Raw genomic sequence first — 21,660 nt, forward strand, 5'->3', positions numbered from 1 at the left:
GAGTATTTCACTGTCTGCTTGGCAGACAGTGAAATACGCGACGGGTGCAACAGCACCCGTCGCACCTTCCCACTCCGCCGGCTCGATTACGAGCCGGCATCCTCGTGGGAAGGGAGTTTTTCCCTGGGCTGGCGGGTGGTCTTTTGGCGACTGCCCGCCAGCCCAGGGAAAAACTTAGAATACCCTCTGCGGTCTTTCGACCGCGGAGCGGTATTTCGGAGGGGGGAACTCTGGCGGGCGGCCTCCGCCGCCCGTCAGGGTCAGAATGACCCCCTTAATGTCTTTATAGGTACATTACTTAAAGGATTTTAGTATGCATTTGTATGTTTCTTCATGCACTTCGAAGTTTTTCTCAAATTTTCCTTCACTTTTAGATAATGCTCAATAGATCTGTTGCTTTTAGTGGTTTGTTCTTGATGGTTTCTTAAGCTCTTGTCTGTGCAAAAGTTAAAGGAACAAGTTTGGAAGATCTTCTGGTGCATTGTAAAGAGGAGGAAGATTCTGTGCATGGGCTACTTATGTGTTGATAATGTTCTATTCTAGATTGTTTTTGATCTATGATGTAATGCTCTTTAAAGTGCTGCGTGGAGTGGACTGAAGGAATAATGCATAATGTTAGCCTCTGTGTCATTAATGAAATTCAGATTCTTTTGGCATTTAAATTGGTGATTCGCTATTCTCACCCTTCAAATGGCCCATTCAACCCTATCGACTCTTGCGATTGACCTTGTCCTCCTAATCAATTCAAAGGGAGCAATCAGCCTTTTGTTTCAGTAATAGAGCCAAAAGAGGGGCATCATAAACAAGAACATCCTTGGAAGTACTAGAAACTGGCCTACATTGACCGTTCTTTCCCCTTAACAAAAGAACCCAGGTTATTGAAAGGGTAAGAAGAACAAATAACTTACATTAGATAACGGTCTTTCTTGTGGATACTTTATCTAATTTCATATCCCTCAATGTGTGAATAACCTCAGATGCCATTAGGATCTGGCTATTTATAAAGGACTTGCTCCCTTACACTGCTACGCGGTGCATAGGACTTAGAGGCAGCCTTGCACCACTTCTGGAAGGGGCAGTATGGAGAGGCTTACAGGTGAAACACCCGCCCGCAAGCATCAGTTTGCTTTGAAATTTCCAGGTACTTAAATGTGGATCGACTGTGACTGATTAGAGACAACTGTGGGCTGAAACTAACTTTGGTTATTTTTGTAACAGCTATGGGATTCCACTCTACAGAACTGGGCAGAGGGAGAGGGTGAGGAATCTTTCATTATATAGAGTATCTACCAGAAAGAGCACTACCAAAAATAATTAACTTGTTGTTCTGATGGGTACTTCTAACTGCAGATTCATCACCTTGTAAATAGATACCCAAGTGGTACCTCCCAAAAGGTAGATGGTCTGAAGAGTGAACTCATACCAAGAGGTCCTATAGGACCAAACAGGCAAAACATCCCTTGTTGCAGTACTGCCTCACTCACATACCTGCTTGACAGATAGCCAATAGTGGGACACCCCCTCACCAATGCTGTTGAAGCAGTCTTGGCTATGGTGGTAGGAGCCGCCACAGCCCTTGGGAAGGGCCTCCTTCTTGGTCAGATCATATATTGTCTTTAAGCTCAGGATGATCCACCTGGACAGGATTCATGTGCGCACAGCCGTCCCCTTCTTAGCACCGGCAAATCCCACAAAAAGCTGATCATCAGCTAGACATTCTCTGTGTTAGACTTGTCAGCTCTTGGTGTGGTTTCCCCTGTTTTTTTGCTTCTGGCCTTCTGGTTTTGATCCTATGCTGAATTTAGTTTTTTCTGGCTTTAGGACTCTAGGCACTTTGCCACTGCTGACTGGTGCTAAAGTGTGAGTGCTCTCTGTATAAGTTGGGTTGGTGGTTGGTTTCCCATGATTGACACATTGGATTTACTGGTAAAGTCCCTAATATAGTGCACCATGTTTGCCCCGGGCCTGCAAATCAAATGCTACTAGTGGGCATGCAGCACTGATTGTGCCACCCACTTGAGTAGCCCTGTAAATGTCTCAGACCTACCATTGCAGTGTCTGTGTGCAGTTGTGTACTGCCAAATCGGCCTGGCAAGTGTACTCACTTGCCAGACCCAAACATTCCCTTTTACTACATGTAAGTCACTCCTAAGGTAGGAAGCCTCGTGGGCAGGGTGCAGTGTATTTAAAAGGTGGGACTTGTACTGGTGTGTTTTACATGTACTGATATTGAAATACTGCCAAATTCTGTTTTCACTATCGCAAGGCCTATCTCTCCCATAGGATAACTTGTGGATTGCCTTTAAATACCTTCTAAGTGTAATTTCACATCAGGAGCAGATAGAGATATGGAGTCTGGGGTCTCAGAGCTCACAATTTAAAAGTACATCTTTTGGTAAAGTTGGCTTTTAGATAGTGAGTTTGAAAATGCCACTTTTAGAAAGTGAGCATTTACTTGCTTAACCATTCTGTGCCTCTGCCTGGCTGCTGAATCCACGTCTGGGTCAGACTGACAGGTAGGCTGATGTGAATTCACTCTAGACAGTGACACAAAGGGAACTGAGGTGTGTCCTGCATATCCTGATGAGTCTTCCTGGGGAGAGTGGGAGGAAGGACCTGTCACCTGCACTTGAAAGAGCTGTGTCTGATTCCTCACAATACAGTCTCCAACCCCCTATGAATGTGTCTGGGCCCGGGCAAGGAAGACACAGGGTCTTGTGCACTACAAAGACCTTCCTTTGAAGGTTGCCTACTTCAAAGGCAGAAATTAGTATAAGTAGTGAACCCCAAACCCCATACTTTAAGATTACTTGTGGATCAAGAGGAACCTCTGACAAGGAGAAGAGCTGGATGCTTGAGTAGGACCTGCCACTCTGTGCTATGCTGACCTGCTGCCGCTTCTGCCTTAAGAGGAAAAGGTCTGGACTTTGGTTTCTGGAATCTTGCTTGTGAAGTTTCTCCAAAGGCTTGGACTGATCTTGTTGCCTGTTCTGAAGTCTCAGACTTTAGCTGCCAGCACCTGGGCTCTCTTGCTGGTGCCACATCCAGTCCCTGGGCCCTTGAAAGGAGAAGCTGGTAAACGCAAGGTGAAAATCCATGCTCTGGAGCCGAGCAGAAGAAAAATAGATGCAGTGCCTGCACCGCAGCTGAAAAATCAATGCAGTGCCAGTGAAATCGGCGCATATCCAGTTCAGTGCGGATTCATTGCTACTGTGCGTCCAGATTTTCCACACATCATCTCTGGGTGTCAAATCTTCAACATCACCACACAGACCGGAGGCTGTCTGCCCGGAAATCGACGCATCTCTTCCCTGCAAGGAAAGAATCAACGCATGGCTTACCCGGCAGAGAAAGAACTGACGCACAGCCTCACTTGCGAGCAAGGAATCAACACATCACTTGCTTTTCTGACGCCTGCCTGCCCCTGCAGCTTTATTTTTGATGCATTACAGGTACTGTGTGCTAAAACAAAGTATCCATTGATTCTTATGGATTAAGACTCTTTTTACTTTAAAGACTGATATCTTCACTTGTGTAAGTTGGATTTTTGTTGTTTTGGTCTTGTTTGATTTAGATAAATACTGGTAATATTTCTAAACTGGTGTGGAGTCCTTTTGTGGTATTTTCGCTGTGTTACTTTGCGTGTTTGTACAAATGCTTTACACATTGCCTCTGAGATAAGCCTGACCGCTTGTGCCAAGCTACCAAGGGGTTGAGCAGGGGTTATCTTAGGTGTGTGAGTCCCTTACGCTGACTAGAATGTGGGACCCTACTTCGAGAGGGTATAAACTGACTGCCAACTAGAGACCCCATTTCTAACAATTAGTATTTAATATTGCATTCCAGTGTGTTCCTATGGAACAGTTAAACTCACTATAATAAAAAATAGCTTTGAGAGACCTTTACTATAAGGACATGTGTAACATTAAACGTTTACATGTCCTACTTTTAAATACCATGCACCCTGCCTGATGGGCTATAAGGCCTGCTTATGGGTGACTTATAAACAGAGCCATTGGAATGATATGATTCTGCTGTTTTTTTTCATAAGTATGGATTTGCCACATATGCCACAGAATCTATCATTTAATACATAATTTGTAGATTTTAACAAAAAAAATAGTTTCTCGGTCAAATGGATCAAAAGTTACTAAAAACATGGCAACATGTGTTCATGCACAGTGGAAGGTCCTTTGCAAAGGTTAACTAGTGATATTTCATTTGCTTATTTCCATATTTGGTTATCAAATTGGTACAAATGAGGTGAAATATTTGCCCGGACAGTATTACAACAAGTAAAAATAATGAGTAATACTATCACAAAATGTGCCACTTTTTACAGAATAGTTTACCTTTTCTTGCCACATAATTTTGTGAAGCCTGCCTCATATTTTGGTGATCCCCTGCCACATAATTCCAGTGGCTCTGCTTATAAATATTTCAAATGAAGGTATAAGCCTGTCAAAAGGGGTTATTTTGACTGGGCGATTTTGCAGTTTAAACTTGCACAGGCAGACTACAGAGGGTAGGCCTGCAGAAAAGTTTACACGGTCACTATAGTGGATGGCACAATGGGTGCTGCAGTACAATAGTGACATTTAACTTACAGTTCCTGGGAATACCTTGTACGATATACTGGGAACTTATAAGTAAGATAAGCATGCCAATTAGAAGTGTTCCTATTGCACCAAATAGAAAGGGGGAGCACAAGCACTCTACCTTTGGCTAGCATGGGTGAAGTACATGGAGCTCTACAACCAGCAAATATATAGGATCCAGCAAAAGGTGAAAAATCTGGGGTGACCACACAGAAATGCGGATTCTATGCAAGGACCAGAGGCGAGGATTATGCTCTGCTTTCTTTCATTTATTAATTTCCAGCAGACTTCAAGAGTATACAACAACACTAAATTTCCCAAAAGCCCAACGGAAAAGAAATACAGCAGTTCATCCTATCAGCAATCAGATCCTCCCATATAGGCGATACATATCTTCATCTTTCTTTCCTGCTTTCCAGCAGCTAAGTATCTTTTTTGCTTTTCTCATTACATGTGCCTCTTTGTATATTTGGCCTGTTCCGAACTTATTGTAGCCTATCCTGGCCTATCACTGCCATCATACTGCCGCACTTCAGAGCTCCTTTCGCAGCAGCTGTGAAGCCTCGGGACCGCTTGAGTGTGGTGAGTCCAGCCTCTTTTAGATGACACATGCGTCTGAAGACGTCTTGTTGCTCAGCAGGGGACGCACTGTAGTCAGAACAGGGAAACTGACAAGCTTGTCTCTCTGTGGATTAGGCGCCTCCCTCAAGCTACCCGGAAGCTCTGTACCCGTTACCTAGAAGGTCTGTAAAATAAAAGTAAAAGTGATCGGACACTCTGTGGAACAGCTTGACGCCAGCGGAGCTGGTCCATAATAATTATCAGTGCGTACTTGCGCTTTAAAGTGCTGTTTCAGGGGCTGGGACCAGGCGTTCCGCAACACCCTTTGAAGCCGGGGTGAGATTGCCCCAGGGCAGTGACCTGTTTCGCACGCAGTGTGGCCCAAACCTAGATTGGCTTGCCCAGTGCCACATTAGCCTTGTGCTCTCACAACTAAAGCACCTACAGTCTAGGCTGCTGTGATACTATTGCCAGGTACTCCCCCACGTTCATAACTTGGCAGGTCCAACTGCTGGTACACTACTGCACAGCGCGCCTAGCAAACGCTGATCTTTGGAGGCTCCTGTTGGGCACCTCAGAGGCTATGGCTGAAGAATATGTGGAGGAAGAGTCCATACAGGTCCTTGCCATTGACAATGAATTTTGTGAGGCGGTAGACGCCTCCATTCATCAGGCAGTGGCATCCGCAATAGAGCCTCTGGACTGCCGTGTGATGGAACTAGCTTATGTTTGCCTAGTACCCCTAAATTTATTGGATGACTCCCGCCCCGTACAGGAGGCTTATCCCTCGCAGAGGCACACAACATAAACACAAAGGTGATGCAGGTGTAGACTTGGGGAATTTCCAGTGCCTTAAAAAGGCTTTTCTTTCATGGTCTGTGCCCATGGCGATGGGCGATGCCTTTGTGCGTCAGATGTGCTGCCCTTATCCCCTGACCACGACGAGGACAACGATGGGGAGTCACTCGATTAGGTGGGCCCCTCAAATCCTTGGAGCCCTTTCCTGGTCCTTACCCACTCAGGATCCTCAGACCAGCAGGACGCAGACGAACCCTCAGACATGTTAGACCTGGAGGACCTCATCCATCCTCGCTCTGAGGAATATATGGCGATATGCTTTCGGACGCCTCTAGATAAAAAAGTCTGGGCATGCCTGAAAGCTGAATGTCCCGCTCCTCTCTCCCTGGCAAGGTGGCTCTCACCCCCGAGCTAGACACCCTTATGCCTACCTTCTTGCAGAAGTGTATTCTTTACAGCAGGAAAATGGTCCACAGAGCAGCAGCAACTACATATCAGTTGTTTAGAGCTCCTGGCAGGGTCCTTTGCAATAAAGTGCTAGACGAAGGACAAGATGCACTGCAGCATGCTTCTGAAGATGGACAACAACTTCTGTCCGGTATGTCAGCCATCTGGGAGGCTTCAAGTCGATAGCTCTGGCAGACTTGGCTAAAGATTTCAGGACCTCCTGCCTGTCCAACAACCTATCTGTTACAGCGGAGTATCTTCCTAGAGCTTCCAATGAAATGGCAGACTGGTGCTCCAGACAATGGTCAAAAATGAGTCTTTGGCAATTGAACCACAGGTTTTCAGAAGGCTAGAAGCCCTGTGGGGCCCTTTCACAGTGGATCTCTTAGCCTCCTGGCTGGATCACCAAGTTCCCAGGTATTTCAGCTGGAAGCTGGATCCTCTGGTGACTGCAATGGACACCTTCCTACAGGATTGGTTGATGGAGATGGGATTTGCATTTCCCCCATTTGCAATGATCATGAGCTTGTGCGCCGAAGTGAGAAGACAGAAGGCGAAAGTCCTAGTCACTCTCTGTTGGAAGTCTCAAGTATTGTTTCCAGTACTTCTGGAACTTTCCTGGGATTCTCCAATTCTTCTACCCCATGCTCCGGATCTCCTTCCGGATCTCCTGGGCAATTATCACTTGCTAATGACCCGGAGGTGCATGCCTCTAATGGTTTGGTGGATTACTGGCAACGCTGGCGAGTCGCAGAACTTTCACAAGAGGCTGAAAGAATTCTGGCTGCAGCCTGGGCAGCTGGCACCAACAAGCGCTACAGATCTGCAAGGTCTAGATGGATGTGTTGGTGTGTCCAAAATAATCAGGATCCCCTGGGGTGTGACATGGTGCCTATTATAAACTTCTTGGCATCTATAGCATCCCAGGGATTAGCTTATTGGACAATAAATTCCTATAGATCAGCCATATCCACTGGCCATGTCCCTTCACAGGGTTCTCCCATGGTGGGGAGCACTCATTGGTGTGCAGTCTGATGCAAGGATACGTTTGGCACTGCCCCCCAAACCCAGATATTCACCTCTCTGCGATGGCCTCTAAAGCCTTTCCCTTCAAGCTTGACTAGAGGACATCATTAATGCAGTGGACTGGTCTTTGGACTCCCTGCTTAAACTTAAAAGGTTTTATTTTAAACCGGTCCTGGACATGGCCTCTTTGGTGGTGGATAAGCTTTGGATGGGCATAATCCTCACCTCCAGCCCTGACATAGAATGAAACATTTTCTAGTAAGCATGAAGAAAAGTTTCACCTCTATAAAGGACAGGGAGGCGAGGATTATTCCCTCCTAAGGTTCCCAACAACTTTTCCTAACCCAATTAGATACTGTTTATTCCCCTTGGAAATCATAAGGTCTAAGTATTTGGGTTTTCCTTTTCGACCATGATCACGGGAGGAGGTTTGTTGTGTCAATGTTGAGTTATAGGTTTAAGATTTTTCCTTCTCCAAGAATGGCGTAATCGTACACATAATAAATGTATTCTAATTAGTTACTAAGAGTTCAGAGTTATGATGTACAGGCTCATGGCTATTGTGCTTGACTTATGTCAGGTTCCGATGGAAATAAAGGAGAGTGAGGCAAAAAGATGGAAGCGCTCCTGTCACATTCAAGAAAAAGGAAGATATGCAGGGAATGTTCACCAATATGGGAGGATCTGATTGCTGATTAGAGGAACTGTTCTAGTTCTTTTCCCTAGGGCTTATGGGAAAGTTAGTTTTGTTGTATACTGTTGAAGTCTGCTGGAATGTAATAAATAAAAGAAGGCAGAGCATAATCTCCACCTCCATGTCCTTAATAGAACTGAAACTTACCTTTATGCTTACTAGGACATTTTTCATTTCCTACAATGTGCATATCAGAAAAATAAAGATTAAGCTAATATGTCAGGAGTGTTGAAACATCTACATCAGTCCTTTGAGAACTCTCACTACAACTGATGAGTTGAATAACCAAAGAAGTTTAGGAAAATGAAAGAAGGTTAACAGGGCCGACATAGAAACTTTAATGCCCACTGAAAAACCATGCTGGGCTATAAATAGGACAAGTGACAACAAAATATCAGATAGCTTGACCTGTCAAAGATCAAATTGACAGTCCCCGCACCAAGCCACAAATTTCAACCAACCAACTGAATAAACAGATTTGATAGAAGGACATCTATCTGCAAGAATCACATCCACTAGTTCAGCAAGTAAGGCAAACACACTCAGTTGTCTAAGTTCAATTGTTGTGGAGATTTGGGTGCAGGACCTCACCTGTAAGACATAGGATCCTTCCGATGAGGCAGACAGTTTGAAGGGCAAATACTAGGCCTGGGTGGAAAATTTGTAAAACAGGTGTAATTGCACATAATTTCTGTAATTTCCATAATGCTTGTTAGGCAAAATTTCCCAAATTATACTATTATTTAATGTCGCATAATTTCAAATCTGTTTGAGTAAACATTCTATTGGGGAAGCATGGAAACAATGAAAATGAATAGAACGCAAGCAGCTACTGTTTGCGGCCCTTGCATTTTTTTGCGCTTTTATCGTACAAAATGCATTGTTGCATTCCAAATGGATGCACTAAATGTCAGATTTGTAATTTTTGTAATTATTCAGAATTTTTTTATAATTACACAAAAGAAAATTATGTGTATTTTGCAATATTCAGGCTCTATATATCCAGGAACACACTCTCCTTGCCCAATTTGGAGTTACCAAGATGATCTGAGCCTGATTAGTCCTGATCTTCATAAAAACTCAGGCAGGATAGGTAGTAGTGGAAAGGCATACAGAAGCCCTGTGCCCCGCTGCTCACAGAATGTGTCCTCAGTTATCCTCCTGGTGGAAACTCTAGCATGCAGTATTAGTGACACTGCACATCCTACGCGGTGGTGAAAAGATACAGCCAGGACATTCTCTACTAGGTGGAGATGTCCTAAGCCATCTCCATATGAAAACGCCATTTATGGTCTGCCAGTTAACACCTTCTGAGCTCATCTGTCCTCACACAGAGCAATTCTGCCAAAGGACTCGCCATTAGGGAAATCCTCTAACTGTCCAGCCATGTCCGAAGTCGAAGTGCCTCCTGACTACAGGGTCCAAGCAAGCTTTGCCTTGATTGATGGGGGGAAGGCCTTCTGAGCTAACTGGCACAAAGGTCCAGAACACTGAAGTGAAGCTTTCTCTCCACTTGAGACCAGAAAGCACTGACTTCCACTTCTCCCAGATGACAGTCCTAACCTAAAGGCAATGCGTCTCTCACTACTGTGAGCTCTGGATGAGGCAGCAAGCACAACAAGAGGAATAAATGTATTCTGACCTATGATGATGGGCTGTGACCACCAGCCATCATTTCCGTAAACCCCACAGGAAAGAGGTGAGGCCAAATGGTAGAAAGGCAAATTGGAAATTGTCCAAACCCACTACAAACCAAAAGTAGCATCTGTGGGACTGCAGAACAGGCACATGAAAGTACCTGTTGGTCCAAACATACCATCCAATCCACTGGATCCAAGACAGAAAGGACATGCACTAGAGTTAGCATATTGAATTTGTCCTTCCATAAGGAGGCATTCAGAATCAAAGTTTGAAAATCAGCCTGAGCCCTCAATCTTTCTTGGCCACCAAAGAGTAGCATGAGCAACACCCACCACCTTTGGGGCTGTGAAACGGTTAGACTGGCTGCTCTACAGATTGTGAGGGCTAACTTTCGCAGTAGTTTAGTCCCCCTGAATATCGTCTGAATTGTATGTATTAGGTGTTGGATAGGCTTGTGAGAGTAAGCCTAAGAAAGAGGCAGTTACATTGCCATCTTAAAAAATGTTGTATAGCAGAGTCAGTCTTTTCTCCAAAAAGGCTGGAACTTTCAAAAGGCATGCCCATGAGAGATGCCTGTATGTCACCGGAAAAATCAGTGTCACGCATCCATGCATGAAGCTTGAACACAACACAGTCCACACAATCCGTTGTGTCATGGCTGGTCCTCAGGACATATTTTGCTGCGTATTGTCTGTCCTGCAATGTTTGGTCAAGGAAGTTTTTTAATTAGTCAGTCGGCTGGCAAGATCTCACTGGCCATGTCCCAAAGGGTATATGTAGACCCAGGAGACAGACAGTGCTCAGGGACATAAGGGTCAAGCTGGAGAAGGGAACCCTTTTTTCCAAAGGAGTCAGTCCACTTTCACTCTCTATCTGGTGGTGCAGATGGAACGCACTAGATTTGACCTTACTCTGAGAAGCTTGAATTGCTCATCTCTCATCGATTGGGGCTGAGTTAGAAAAGCGTGGTCTCCAGAGGCTGGCCTGTGCCACCTACTTATCCATAACTAACTGAGGGAGCCGAACATCTTTGTTCATGAAGCCATCAGAATGTCTGTTAAGACCTCAATAAATATATGGGAAAGGTGGTTTTATAAAACTCACTGTGTGCTGTCTGAAAGACTTAGCAGTAATTAAATCAGTACTGATGGGCTCTTTCCTCCTGACAGCGATTACCCCTTTGATGAGGTTTGAAATAACTCTCTGCCCAGAAATAACAGAATAGATCAAGCTCAGCTGGTAGGATGAATGGAAAGAATAATCACTGGTTAAATATCCTGGAATATGAAGCGGGGAGTGGGCATGGATGCTGTCATAAGGACTAGGCTGAAGGCTAGCCTCTCCACCTGTTTACACTAGAAAGGGTTAGTGAGAAGGAGACCTGTGAACCGGGACCTTTCCCAGCCATATTCTCTCTGCCCATAGCTTAGTGGAACCTTTTTCCAGAACCAATCATGGATGTTTTGGCCTGGGTGGATCTTAATTTTAATAAGGCAGCCCCGGGTCAGAGTTTAGGAGCGCCTGGCACTGGCACTGGCACAGGAATCCTGCTATCTTGAGAGACCCATGTCAGGGTACACTGGAATAGTTGGTGGGCCGGCTCTACTGTGGAAATTATTTGTGGGTTGGGGTACACATTGTCATCAATCACAAGCTAGTGTGTATTATAAAACTGGTTCCCTGTTACCAGCCCTCAGAACATAACAGGACCTAGTAAAGAAACAGATGATCTGTGCAGACTTGTTGGGAGGAGTGAGGTGAGATCTACCCTCAAATTATACCAAGGGGCTGGAAGTGCTTTTCAAGGGGCAGTAGGCTTGTCCCGGTTAGCCTCAAGGACTGAAACGACAGAAAAATGTCTCCCCCTGCATGGAAGAACCAGTTGATCAGCTGCGAATGGGCCCAACTAGACCCTGCCGGAGCCATTCCAGACGTGGCCCTGAGAAATCTCCCCTGGAAGTCTGTGACCAGTTACCCTGAAGATGTTTCCCAAAACCTGCAGAAAATTGGAAGTTAGTCATTTTTTAACACCCAGAGGGCCAGGAAAAATCTGTCAGGCCACTGGTGTAAGGCTTCCACCAGCAGAGCCAGCAGGGGTTCCACTGGCAGAAACATGACGGTCCTCTAACTTGGAGCTTTTGGCACCAATACTGAAGGCTTTGGGAGAAATCCAAAGTGTGTGTACCTGACTTTGAGGGACCCTCTTTAACTAAGGCCTGGGTAAAGCAGTCTGACTTTCAGAAAAATTACTGAGTGCCAAGCTAAAACTTTTGACAGATGCAATTAGGTTCACTCGACCACGGACCTGTTGACTTTTGAATTATGTTCATTGTGTGGAGATGGAGCGGGGCTCTGGAGAAGTGAATCTTTGTGCTGAAACCCGTTTGAAGAGCTCACTGCCTCCTCTGTTCCACACTAATACAATGCAAATCTTTTAAGGCTGCTGTCCATGTCACGGGGAGGTTTCATACCCTGGAAGAAACATCCCGTGTGGAGAGTCCCCAAACAATTCGCTGAAAACCTGACTCTCTTCATGGGATTTCTGGTTAATAGCATGCACAGCATGTTGCATCGGCTCCTCGCCAGGTGACCGTGTGAAGGGAGCCAATATCGTGTGACAATGGTGGAGTTTGAGTGTCTGCGACCACCTGCTCCATCACGCCAAGGTCCCCATCAGCCATAACCAGTGACTGGTATTAGTGCTGAGTTTTTGATTCTACACTTTTAAAAAACATATGTCTGTTTCCCTTCATCCCATTATTATCGTTTTGGTGTTCCTTTTCCCATTAAAATGTTCTCCTTTTTACTGACCTTGTTTGGAAATATTGTTTTGTCGGTTTAAGACTTTAGGCCCTCATTACGACCCTGGCGGACGGTGCAATGATGGCGGTAGGACCGCAAACAGGTCGGCGGTCATTACCGCCCCATTATGACATTGGTGGTTTGGCATATGCCAAACCACCAATGTACAGCACCGTCCGCCACAGCTGTAACGACCGCCAGGCTGGAGACAACGGTCTCCAGCCCGGCAGCCGTCACTAGTCCACCAGCGGTATCAGGACCTCGCATACCGCCATGGATTTCATGGGGTTTTGAACTGCCACGAAATCCATGATGGTAGGCACTATCAGTGCCAGGGAATTTGTTCCCTGGCACTCATTGGGGTCTCCCCCTCCCCTGAGTTCACCCCCAACACCCACGACCCCCCTACCACTCCCCAAAGGTAGTAGGACCCCCTCCCCACCCCCGCCCCCCTGATTCCCATAGACCCCTCAAACATACCCCCCAAAACCCCTCTTCATGCACGCTCACACAACTCACACACATACACTCGCACATACATGTACACATACATACATGGAACATTTCCCCTACACACATTACACCTCCCGCATACATACACGCACTCACACACCCCCTCTACACACTCACACGCACACCCCCATGCACGCACACACCACACAACACCCCCCACCCACCTCCCCTAACGGACGATCACCTTACCTATTTCGGTGATCCTCCGGGAGGGACGGAATCCATGGGGGCTGCTCCGCCGCCAGCACACCAGAATACTGGGATGTAATTCGGTGGGCGGTGTTCTGATGACGGGGCGGTGAAGGTGGAGCAGCCTCCACTACACCGCCGACCGCCAGTATGGCTGCGGGCGGCTTTATGTCCAAAAAAGGGCAGAGGGTCGCCACCAGTCATAATATGGTTGGCGGAAGACCGCCAACACTGGCGGTCTTTGGCCCGGTGGAACCTCTGCGGTCTTTGAAATGAGGGCCTTAATGTTGTTTTGGTGCTGTTTGAAAAGATAACAGGCACTTCTCTGAGAAAAGCCTTCCGCTCTATGCCATAGCTATCAGGGGATAAGTGCAGGTTATTATTAGCAAGACTGTTTCCAATTAGCAAGGTATTGTATTATTAAGTTGGTCACTCCTACATTAATAATCTAAAATGTCAAGTAAGTTAAAAAATAATTACAAGATAATGAAAATGTTCATAATTTTTAGCTGCCCGTGAACAGGGAGAACCTTGATTCTCCGCCCTAAATCTCTAATTAATGAAAATTCCATTTGCAATGATCAAAAACTATAGTTAGTCTTCAAAAATACACTAATCTGCTGTTGTAATTCGGCAGCATAACTTTAACAGACACGGCTTGCCTTCTCACCCTCAGCCATCTAAAAAGTTAGCCTGGAATGGGGTGCGTCTGGTGATATCAGGGTGGATTGGGGTGGCTGCCCCTGTCTTTGGATGGCTGAGGGGATGCTGGTCATGGTTGGTGCCAGCTGCCATAGCCCCTCCCCTGCTTCTTTGATAAATATGCGTGAGCCTGCGTACCACGCCCTAAGCCCTCTATATGCAATGGGAGTAAAGCAGATGAAAATATAGAATGCAGCATGTCGAATCTCACCAGGTGAGGGAGCACGAGGGCAGCCTACGCATGTCCACCTGCCGATGCTGTAACTGGTGAGGAAAGAGCTGCCCCACCACAGGTGGTGTAATGGGGAATGTGGAACATGTAATGGGGAATGTGGAATTTGGAGTGTTTGTGTGCTTGAGGTTCCCTGTGGAGGCAGTTACTCGACTGGCTGGTGAAAGAGGGAGCCGCACGCTGCTGTACCTCTAATAATAAACCTTTTTCCTTCATTAATGGATGTGTGCCTTTGTGATCCATACTCCTGCTACAACATAAATTTGGCAACAAAGGCACCAGCCTAGAGGTACAGCTCGTGCCATTGATCTACGTGTGTAGAAGTTCCTGGCGATCGGAGTCTGACTCTCTCGGGGTTTGTGGTCGTAACTCAACCTCTTCTGTGCCTCAAGTAAGACGTTTTTCTAAGGCTCTGTGGAGAATATTTTATTGGAGACTTTACTTTTGAGGTGTTTTAATAAGTTCGGCTCGGAGCGTCTCGAGCGCTCTCACCGCACAGGTTGTCATGGTTACACAACCATGTTAAACGACGCCAGACGACGCGCGCTCTATCGAGTATTTCTGAAAAATTAACTACGCGCGCTGAGCTTACATTTATTGGCAAGACTCACACAGGCCAGTGGGAAGTTTTTTTTCTCTGGAGTACAGTGAAACGTAAGAGTCCTGGGAGCGGCCACTGTGCAAGGAACATTAAAATAGAAAGAGGACAGCTCTCTTCTACGCAGGGAGACTAAAGAAGGACTACATCATTTATCTTCAGTGTTACAGAAAGAGGACTGAACATGGTGGAATTATCTTTATTAGAAAAAGGACATTTGTAATAAGAATTACATATATATCTTGTGTTTATATACATATATATATATATTTTTTTTTTTTGTTCTTTTCTTTTAGTTTCTTTTACATTCTCATTCTCTGATTATTGCAATACATATTTATATACAAACTAAAGAAATGAATAATTCAGCTATTATTGCGCCACCAATGTTTTTACAAGATGTGGGCTCACCTGACATTGAATGGGAAGAATGGATTGATATGTTTGAAAACTATTTGGAAGCATTAGATGGACAAACATTTAGACCTACGAGGGAGAAAGCTATTCTAATGAGTGTTTTAGGTAAAGAGGGCCAACATGTGTTTAAGTATTTACCTGCATGTCTAAATGAGGATGGGACGCACATTGAAGATGTGTTTCTTAAAGCTTAGCTCAGGCTTAAGAAAAGGTTTTCCAGGGAGACCAGTTTTGTTATGTGTAGGTATAAATTTTATACCCAACCTCAGAATACGGATGAATCCATTGATGACTTTGTCTCGCGCTTGGGACAGTTGTCCACTAAATGTCAATTTGGAAGCATGTCTGATGAGTTGATAAGAGACCAACTTATAGTACAGTGCAAAAGTAAGAAAATACAAGAACGTTTGTGGGCAATGAAGAACCCTTCTCTCAGAGATGCCATTGAGGTTGCAAAAATAGTCGAACAATCTGAAAATGACATGAAAGAAATGGCGAGAAAAGACGCGGTTAACAGTGATGTCTCCGTTATCAAAAAAGAGAAAAGACTGGAGGAAAATCATTCCGGTAGCCGAGACAAATTAGTGCGAAGTCACAAGTTTAACTCTAAGATGTGTTTCAGGTGTGGCAGCACTACGCAGAACGCTGATTTCAAGGGTTGTAAATCTTGGGGTAAGGAATGCAGGAAACGTGGGAAAAAAGGCCATTTCGCTAAAGTTTGTAGAGCGTCTTCAAGTAAAGTTGCAATGGTGCAAGATCATCTAAACCTGGATACCAATGAAGAATCTGAAGACAGGATTTTGTGCGCACAAAACGCTGTAGTGGGGAGATGTTCTCGACCAAAAGCGAACTTCATGATTGAGGTAAAGTGGTCCATTTATGGTGGATACAGGATCTTTGTCTACCATCATACCTAAAAGCATGGTAGATCGTAAATGGCCAGGTGTTTCCTTTCTGCCAAACAATATAAATCCAGGTGGTTACCAAGGAGAGCAAATTGACATTATAGGTTATATGCTCACGAGCATAACATTTCAGGAAGAATCAGTGAAAGGCAAAGTGTATGTAGCTGAGTCTGGGCCACCCATTTTAGGGTGACAACATCAGTATGACCTTCACATTGTGATCAACCCAAGAACCCCGTCTCAAGTTATGGTGGTGAAGAATATGTCTATTGATGACATTATCGAAGGAGCGAGCAAAGTTTTTTCGGAAAGTATAGGGACATTGAAAGGCTATGTGCACAAAATTGTGTTAAAAGAGAATGCTGTACCGGTTCAACATGCTTTACGGAAAATTCCCCTAACTGTTAGAGGCGAAGTGAAGAGACTCATTGATGATATGATGGCCAAAGGCATTATTAAGCCAGTGGAAAGCTCTGAGTGGATTTCTCCGGTGGTCATCCCAAAGAAAACAGATGGAAGTTTTAGATTTTGTGTCGACTTACGCAGCGTCAATCACAACATTGTAGTGGACACCTTTCCCCTAACAAATATCAATGAAATGCAGTTATTGTTAAGAGGGGCATGTTTATTTCAGCAAACTTGACCTCAAGAGTGCATACCACAAAATTAAGTTACATCATAATTCAAAAAAACGTACGGCTTTTATAACATCAGAGGGGACCTTTCAATTTAATAGAACGCCATTTGGCTTGTCCTCGGCTGCTAGTGTATTCCAAAGGATGATGTCAGCTGTGTTTAAAGGAGTAGAAAATGTGATATTTTTTCAAGATGACATTCAAGTGTTTGGAGAAATTATACAAAGTCATAATATTGCATTGAACTCTGTGTTTGATAAACTTAAATCTGCAGGTTTAACTCTCAAGAAAGAGAAGTGTAAGTTTTTGGTGGAGGAGGTGGAATATTTGGGACATACGCTCTCAAAGGAGGGTGTGAAACCAAAGAAAGATTTACTAAGGTCTATTAGAGATGGTCCTCCACCAAATAACAAAGATCAGTTGAGGTCATTTATGGGTCTTATTGAGTATTATTCGAAATTCATTCAGAATTTTGCAGACAAAACTGATGGTTTGAGGAAATTACTTAAGAAAAACACAAGTTTCTTTTGGGGTGTTGAACAAGATAGATGTTTCAATTCTATCAAAGAGGAATTGTTGAATGCTGGTGATTTAGTACCATTTGATGTGAATCGTAAGTCTATTGTCACAGTGGATGCGAGTGCTGTGGGAATAGGTGCGGTGTTGTCCCAGCATCATGCTGCTGGTGAAAAGACAGTAGCGTTTGCTTCCAGAACTTTATCTTCCAGTGAAAGGAATTATTCTGTTATCGAAAGAGAGGCCTTGGCAGCTGCTAGGGCATTGGAGAACTTCCGCACTTTCATTTGGGGAACAACTATTGTGCTACGCACAGATCACAAGCCTTTAGTTAAGGTGTTAGCAGCTGGTGGTGCAGGAAAGGGTTTAGCTATGCTAGTCAGATTGGCCTCAAAGTTACAAGAGTACATGTATGAGGCGGAACACATTTCTGGTTGGCGTAATGTACAAGCCGATTGTTTGTCTCGATTGCCAGTTCAAGATGATAGTCGAACTGATGTGGAATGTGAGGGAGACATTGTTGTTGCAAGTGTTGAGGATGTTTTGAGAGCATGCATGGGGCCATTCCCAAGGATAAGTGGTTGATGAGCTTGAAGGATGATGTTGTCTTGAGTGAGGTGATTGGATTAGTGAAGTGTAGTGTAAAAAGAGAGAGTTGTGTGAGCCGTATTTGAAAGTTTTGGATGAATTAACCTTGTGTGGAAGTGAGGTATTAATGAGAGGTGATAAGTTTATTCCCCCGTCGTGCTTGCGTTTTGACCTGTTTAAGTTGACGCATATGGGGCATTTGGGTCAGACTCTAACTAAGAAAAGGTTGAGAGAAACTTTTTGGTGGCCAGGCATGGATAATGAAGTCGAAGTGTGGGTGGAGAAATGTAGAGTGTGTAAGGATAGCGAGAAAAGATTGAAAGTTGCTAGTCAATCCTTTCGGGGTGTCATTGAGAATCCTGGTATGGTGTGGCATAGTGTGTGTGTGGATTTTATAGGACCATTATCACTAGTCGGTAGTCCGTTGAGCTCCGCCATGGTGATGGTGGATGTTCATTCCAAGTGGTTGGTGGTGAAATTTATGAAGGAGGTTACAACAAAGTCTACCATCAAAGTTTTGGAAACAGTCTTTAGGGAAGAAGGATATCCCTACAAGATTATTACGGATAATGGTACCCAGTTAGTTTCAACAGAAATTAAAAATTACCTACAGAAGGCAGGAATCATGCACTCTCGTACAAGTTTGTATAATCCCCGTGCCAATGGAATTGTAGATAGGGCTAATCGTTTGGTGAAGGGGGCTATCCAAATGGCTTGGGGTGGCGGCAACAGTATTGAATCAATGGTATCGGACAAGGTTTGGGCATATCGCACCACGAGGAAGGGAGTGATGGGTGAGGTTCCTTTTGAGTTGATGAGAGGTAGGAAGGCGGGGACAAGAGTGTTTCCGGCGTGGATGAGAACTATGTTGGATAATTGTCTACTTGAGGGAGAGAAAAGAAAGTCTGATGAGAGCATCAAAAAGTTGTCTAATGTGAGTTCTAACGGAATCCGTAAGGGCAATTGGGTGAAAATTAAGGTCAAAGCAGGCATGTGGAAGAGGTCCTTTCAAAGTGAGAGAAGTGCACTGTTTTTTTGTGATATTGGAGAATGGTGAAAAGTGGAATTTGAGGAGAGTAGCTAAGTTTGGAGAGGCAAATTCTGTACAGATGGGAGAGGATCAACATCCCGTAAAGGTGCAGAGCAGTAATGGTGAGAATGGTTGTAGCAGATATATGTTGATGGATGATGATGATTTGATTCACAGTCTTGCGGATGGAAGTAGTGGTAAAGAGAGGGCTTATCGTGTAAGTGAGAGGGGAGTTGAAGACCATATGTCGTTGCGAAGAACTCAAACGAACCACAGAACTCCCGCTTATTTGAATGACTATGTAAGATAATGTTTATCTTAAAGTCAGGATTGTAGTATGTATTAGTGCTACAAAGTACTTTAGGGAGTCTCAGAGTTACAGTTTCCTTAGAGAAATAGTGTTAAGATTTAAAGTGTTATTTTATTTAGCGCTCAATTAAGATGTATATTGTCATGTCATCTCCTAGTTTGTTTTTGTTTTCTTTTCTTTTCTTTTTAATTTTTTTAAAGGGGAAAGATGTGTTGTAATGGGGAATGTGGAACATGTAATGGAGAATGTGGAATTTGGAGTGTTCGTGTGCGTGAGGTTCCCTGTGGAGGCAGTTACTCTACTGGCTAGTGAAAGAGGGAGCCGCACGCTGCTGTACCTCTAATAATAAACCTTTTTCCTTCATTTATGGACGTGTGCCTTTGTGATCCGTACTTCCGCTACAACACAGGCCAGAGGCCTAGCATCATGCCAGATATGTAAAGCCAATTGGAAAGGGGCACAGGTAGGAATTGTGCACTCCCTTTTGTTTTTTGGGAGAAAATCATATAATGTTTTTTTTTTCCTTTGTACGTGAAACGTTGTTAAGATTAGTTTATTCTTTTTTTCCACTTGTGTATTTACTTATTTTTCATGGGGCATTTTTACTGTGTACACATGAGCTACAGGCCTGGCCCAAGAGTGGCTGAAAGACTTAACGGCAGCAGCGTTGCTTCCATTGGTGCAGCAGGTGTGGTAAGACCGGGGTCCTCAGGGACAAACTGAGCCCTGATTGTTGTTGTGTTTTATAATTTAGACAGAAGCCATTTCCGTCCTTGATTATCCCAAGGCCTATGGACACCCCTGAAGGTACTTGCCTTGGTGACAGCACAAGAGAAACAATATCCCACTCTCGGGACTCAAAGAGCTGGGTCAAGGGGCGCATTCCACTTTAATCGTCCCATTTGTTGTGTGGTGTTCCAAGTTGTGACGGTGTTTTATTCCTGAGACTTGTGTGTACTAGGGGTGATGGAAGAGTGTATTTTTGTAGAAACCAGGTGAACTGATTGAAATCTGGAATGAAGGGGCATAGTGCTTGGACAGCAAGACAGGGACAGATTGGAGGAATGCAGGAAGGGGTGAGTCAAGTAGCTTTTCCAGACCATATGAGAAAGGGGATTGGTTTGAGGGATACAGGCGGGGGCTTTAAGTTAGATTGACACTGAGAGACGTTTTCAGGATACTGAGAAGGAGGAGAGGCTTGGAGGGACACTCAGGAGACAGCAGGTCGGAGGAACAATGGAATGGAGCAACTTGAAGGGACCCATAGAGTAGGGGATTATTTGGGGAAAGAGGTAAGAAGGGGGTTGGTTGGAGGAATACTGGTAATTAGGGAGGGAGGTGACAGATTCAGAGAATGGGATGGGCAAGTTTTTGACAGAAATACAGAATACGTGGCTGAGGTGATTTAGAAGAGAAGGGAATATTGGCAGGACACAAGGAGGAAGAAGGTGGGTTAGAGGTACACTCCGCAGAAGAAGAAGTGTGAGGGACACTCAGAAAAAGGGAAGGATTGAAGAGACATCGAAAAATTGGCCGGTCAATTAAACACTGATAAGGACAGAGGGATACAGAAAGCAGGGAGTTAAACTACAGGGATACAGAAAGGCAGGAAGTAGACTGGAGGTGAACTAGCAGGAAAAGTGACGGTGGGGGGCATAAGGAAGTTAGAAACTAAGATGGATGGGCACTGGGTGAGGACACATTGGAGCAACAGAGTTGGAGGGAGATAGGTTTAGATGGATAGTAGAGTGAAGGTGAACTATTTGTAGGTCCATGTGTGTCACAAATAATAGGAAGCACTGGATTTACCTGGCTTGGGTGTTCCCAGTAGGGGCCTGCTCCTGATTCTCTGCTGCAGGGGGGAGGCTAGTGGAGTCTCCAGCTTCTATAGGGAACCTTCGGACTGGCGGGCTTTCCTGGGAACTCATATCTCACCCCAAGCTCTCTCTGCAGGAAGGAAAGTAAGGCATGTGAACGGAGCAAGGATTGTTTTGCAAAGCCACTGAAGGATGTGACATGAACCCTGTTTGGAGCAGGCCAGAACTCCATCTCACACCATCGAGGAGTGCATGTTGGTTATATGCCCGGCATCAGGGCCTAAGAGGTGAACTTTCGCACAGAGCTGCACATATTTGCTTGAAACAAGTTGGGCCTGGATGTCTTTTCTTTGGACTGAGATACACATATAGATATCCAAATACTAGACCTGGCCATTGGCCCGACTCCAGAGGATGTACATATTTCTGTGTCTGCACTAAGGCCAGGAACTGCTGTTCAAACACCCACGAAAACCACCCCTGTTGGCTACAGTGAATATAAGTTTTGAGAATGAGGCAAGTGGCTCTTGCTGGAGAGAGAAGGATACTAAGGGGGGCTCTGATCAATGCAAAGTAAGGAATCCCTACACAGCCCGGAGGAATAACATCAAACTAAATAATCACATGTAGTATTGTTTCCC

The 21,660-nt window shown here is 44.7% G+C and overlaps 1 protein-coding gene across 1 annotated transcript in view; it reads right to left on the reverse strand.

Moving 5' to 3' along the window:
- Positions 1-21,130, reverse strand: part of FAM229A (family with sequence similarity 229 member A) — a 63,627-nt gene extending 42,497 nt beyond the window's left edge. Inside the window, exon 1 of the mRNA XM_069221280.1 lies at positions 21,012-21,130. Coding sequence (XP_069077381.1) covers positions 21,012-21,130 — 119 coding nt within the window. The remainder of the gene's footprint in view (positions 1-21,011) is intronic.
- Between the last annotated feature and the right edge of the window lie 530 nt (positions 21,131-21,660).

Source organism: Pleurodeles waltl, chromosome 3_1 (genome assembly GCF_031143425.1).
Source record: "Pleurodeles waltl isolate 20211129_DDA chromosome 3_1, aPleWal1.hap1.20221129, whole genome shotgun sequence".
In the NCBI taxonomy this organism is placed as follows: Eukaryota; Metazoa; Chordata; class Amphibia; order Caudata; family Salamandridae; genus Pleurodeles; species Pleurodeles waltl.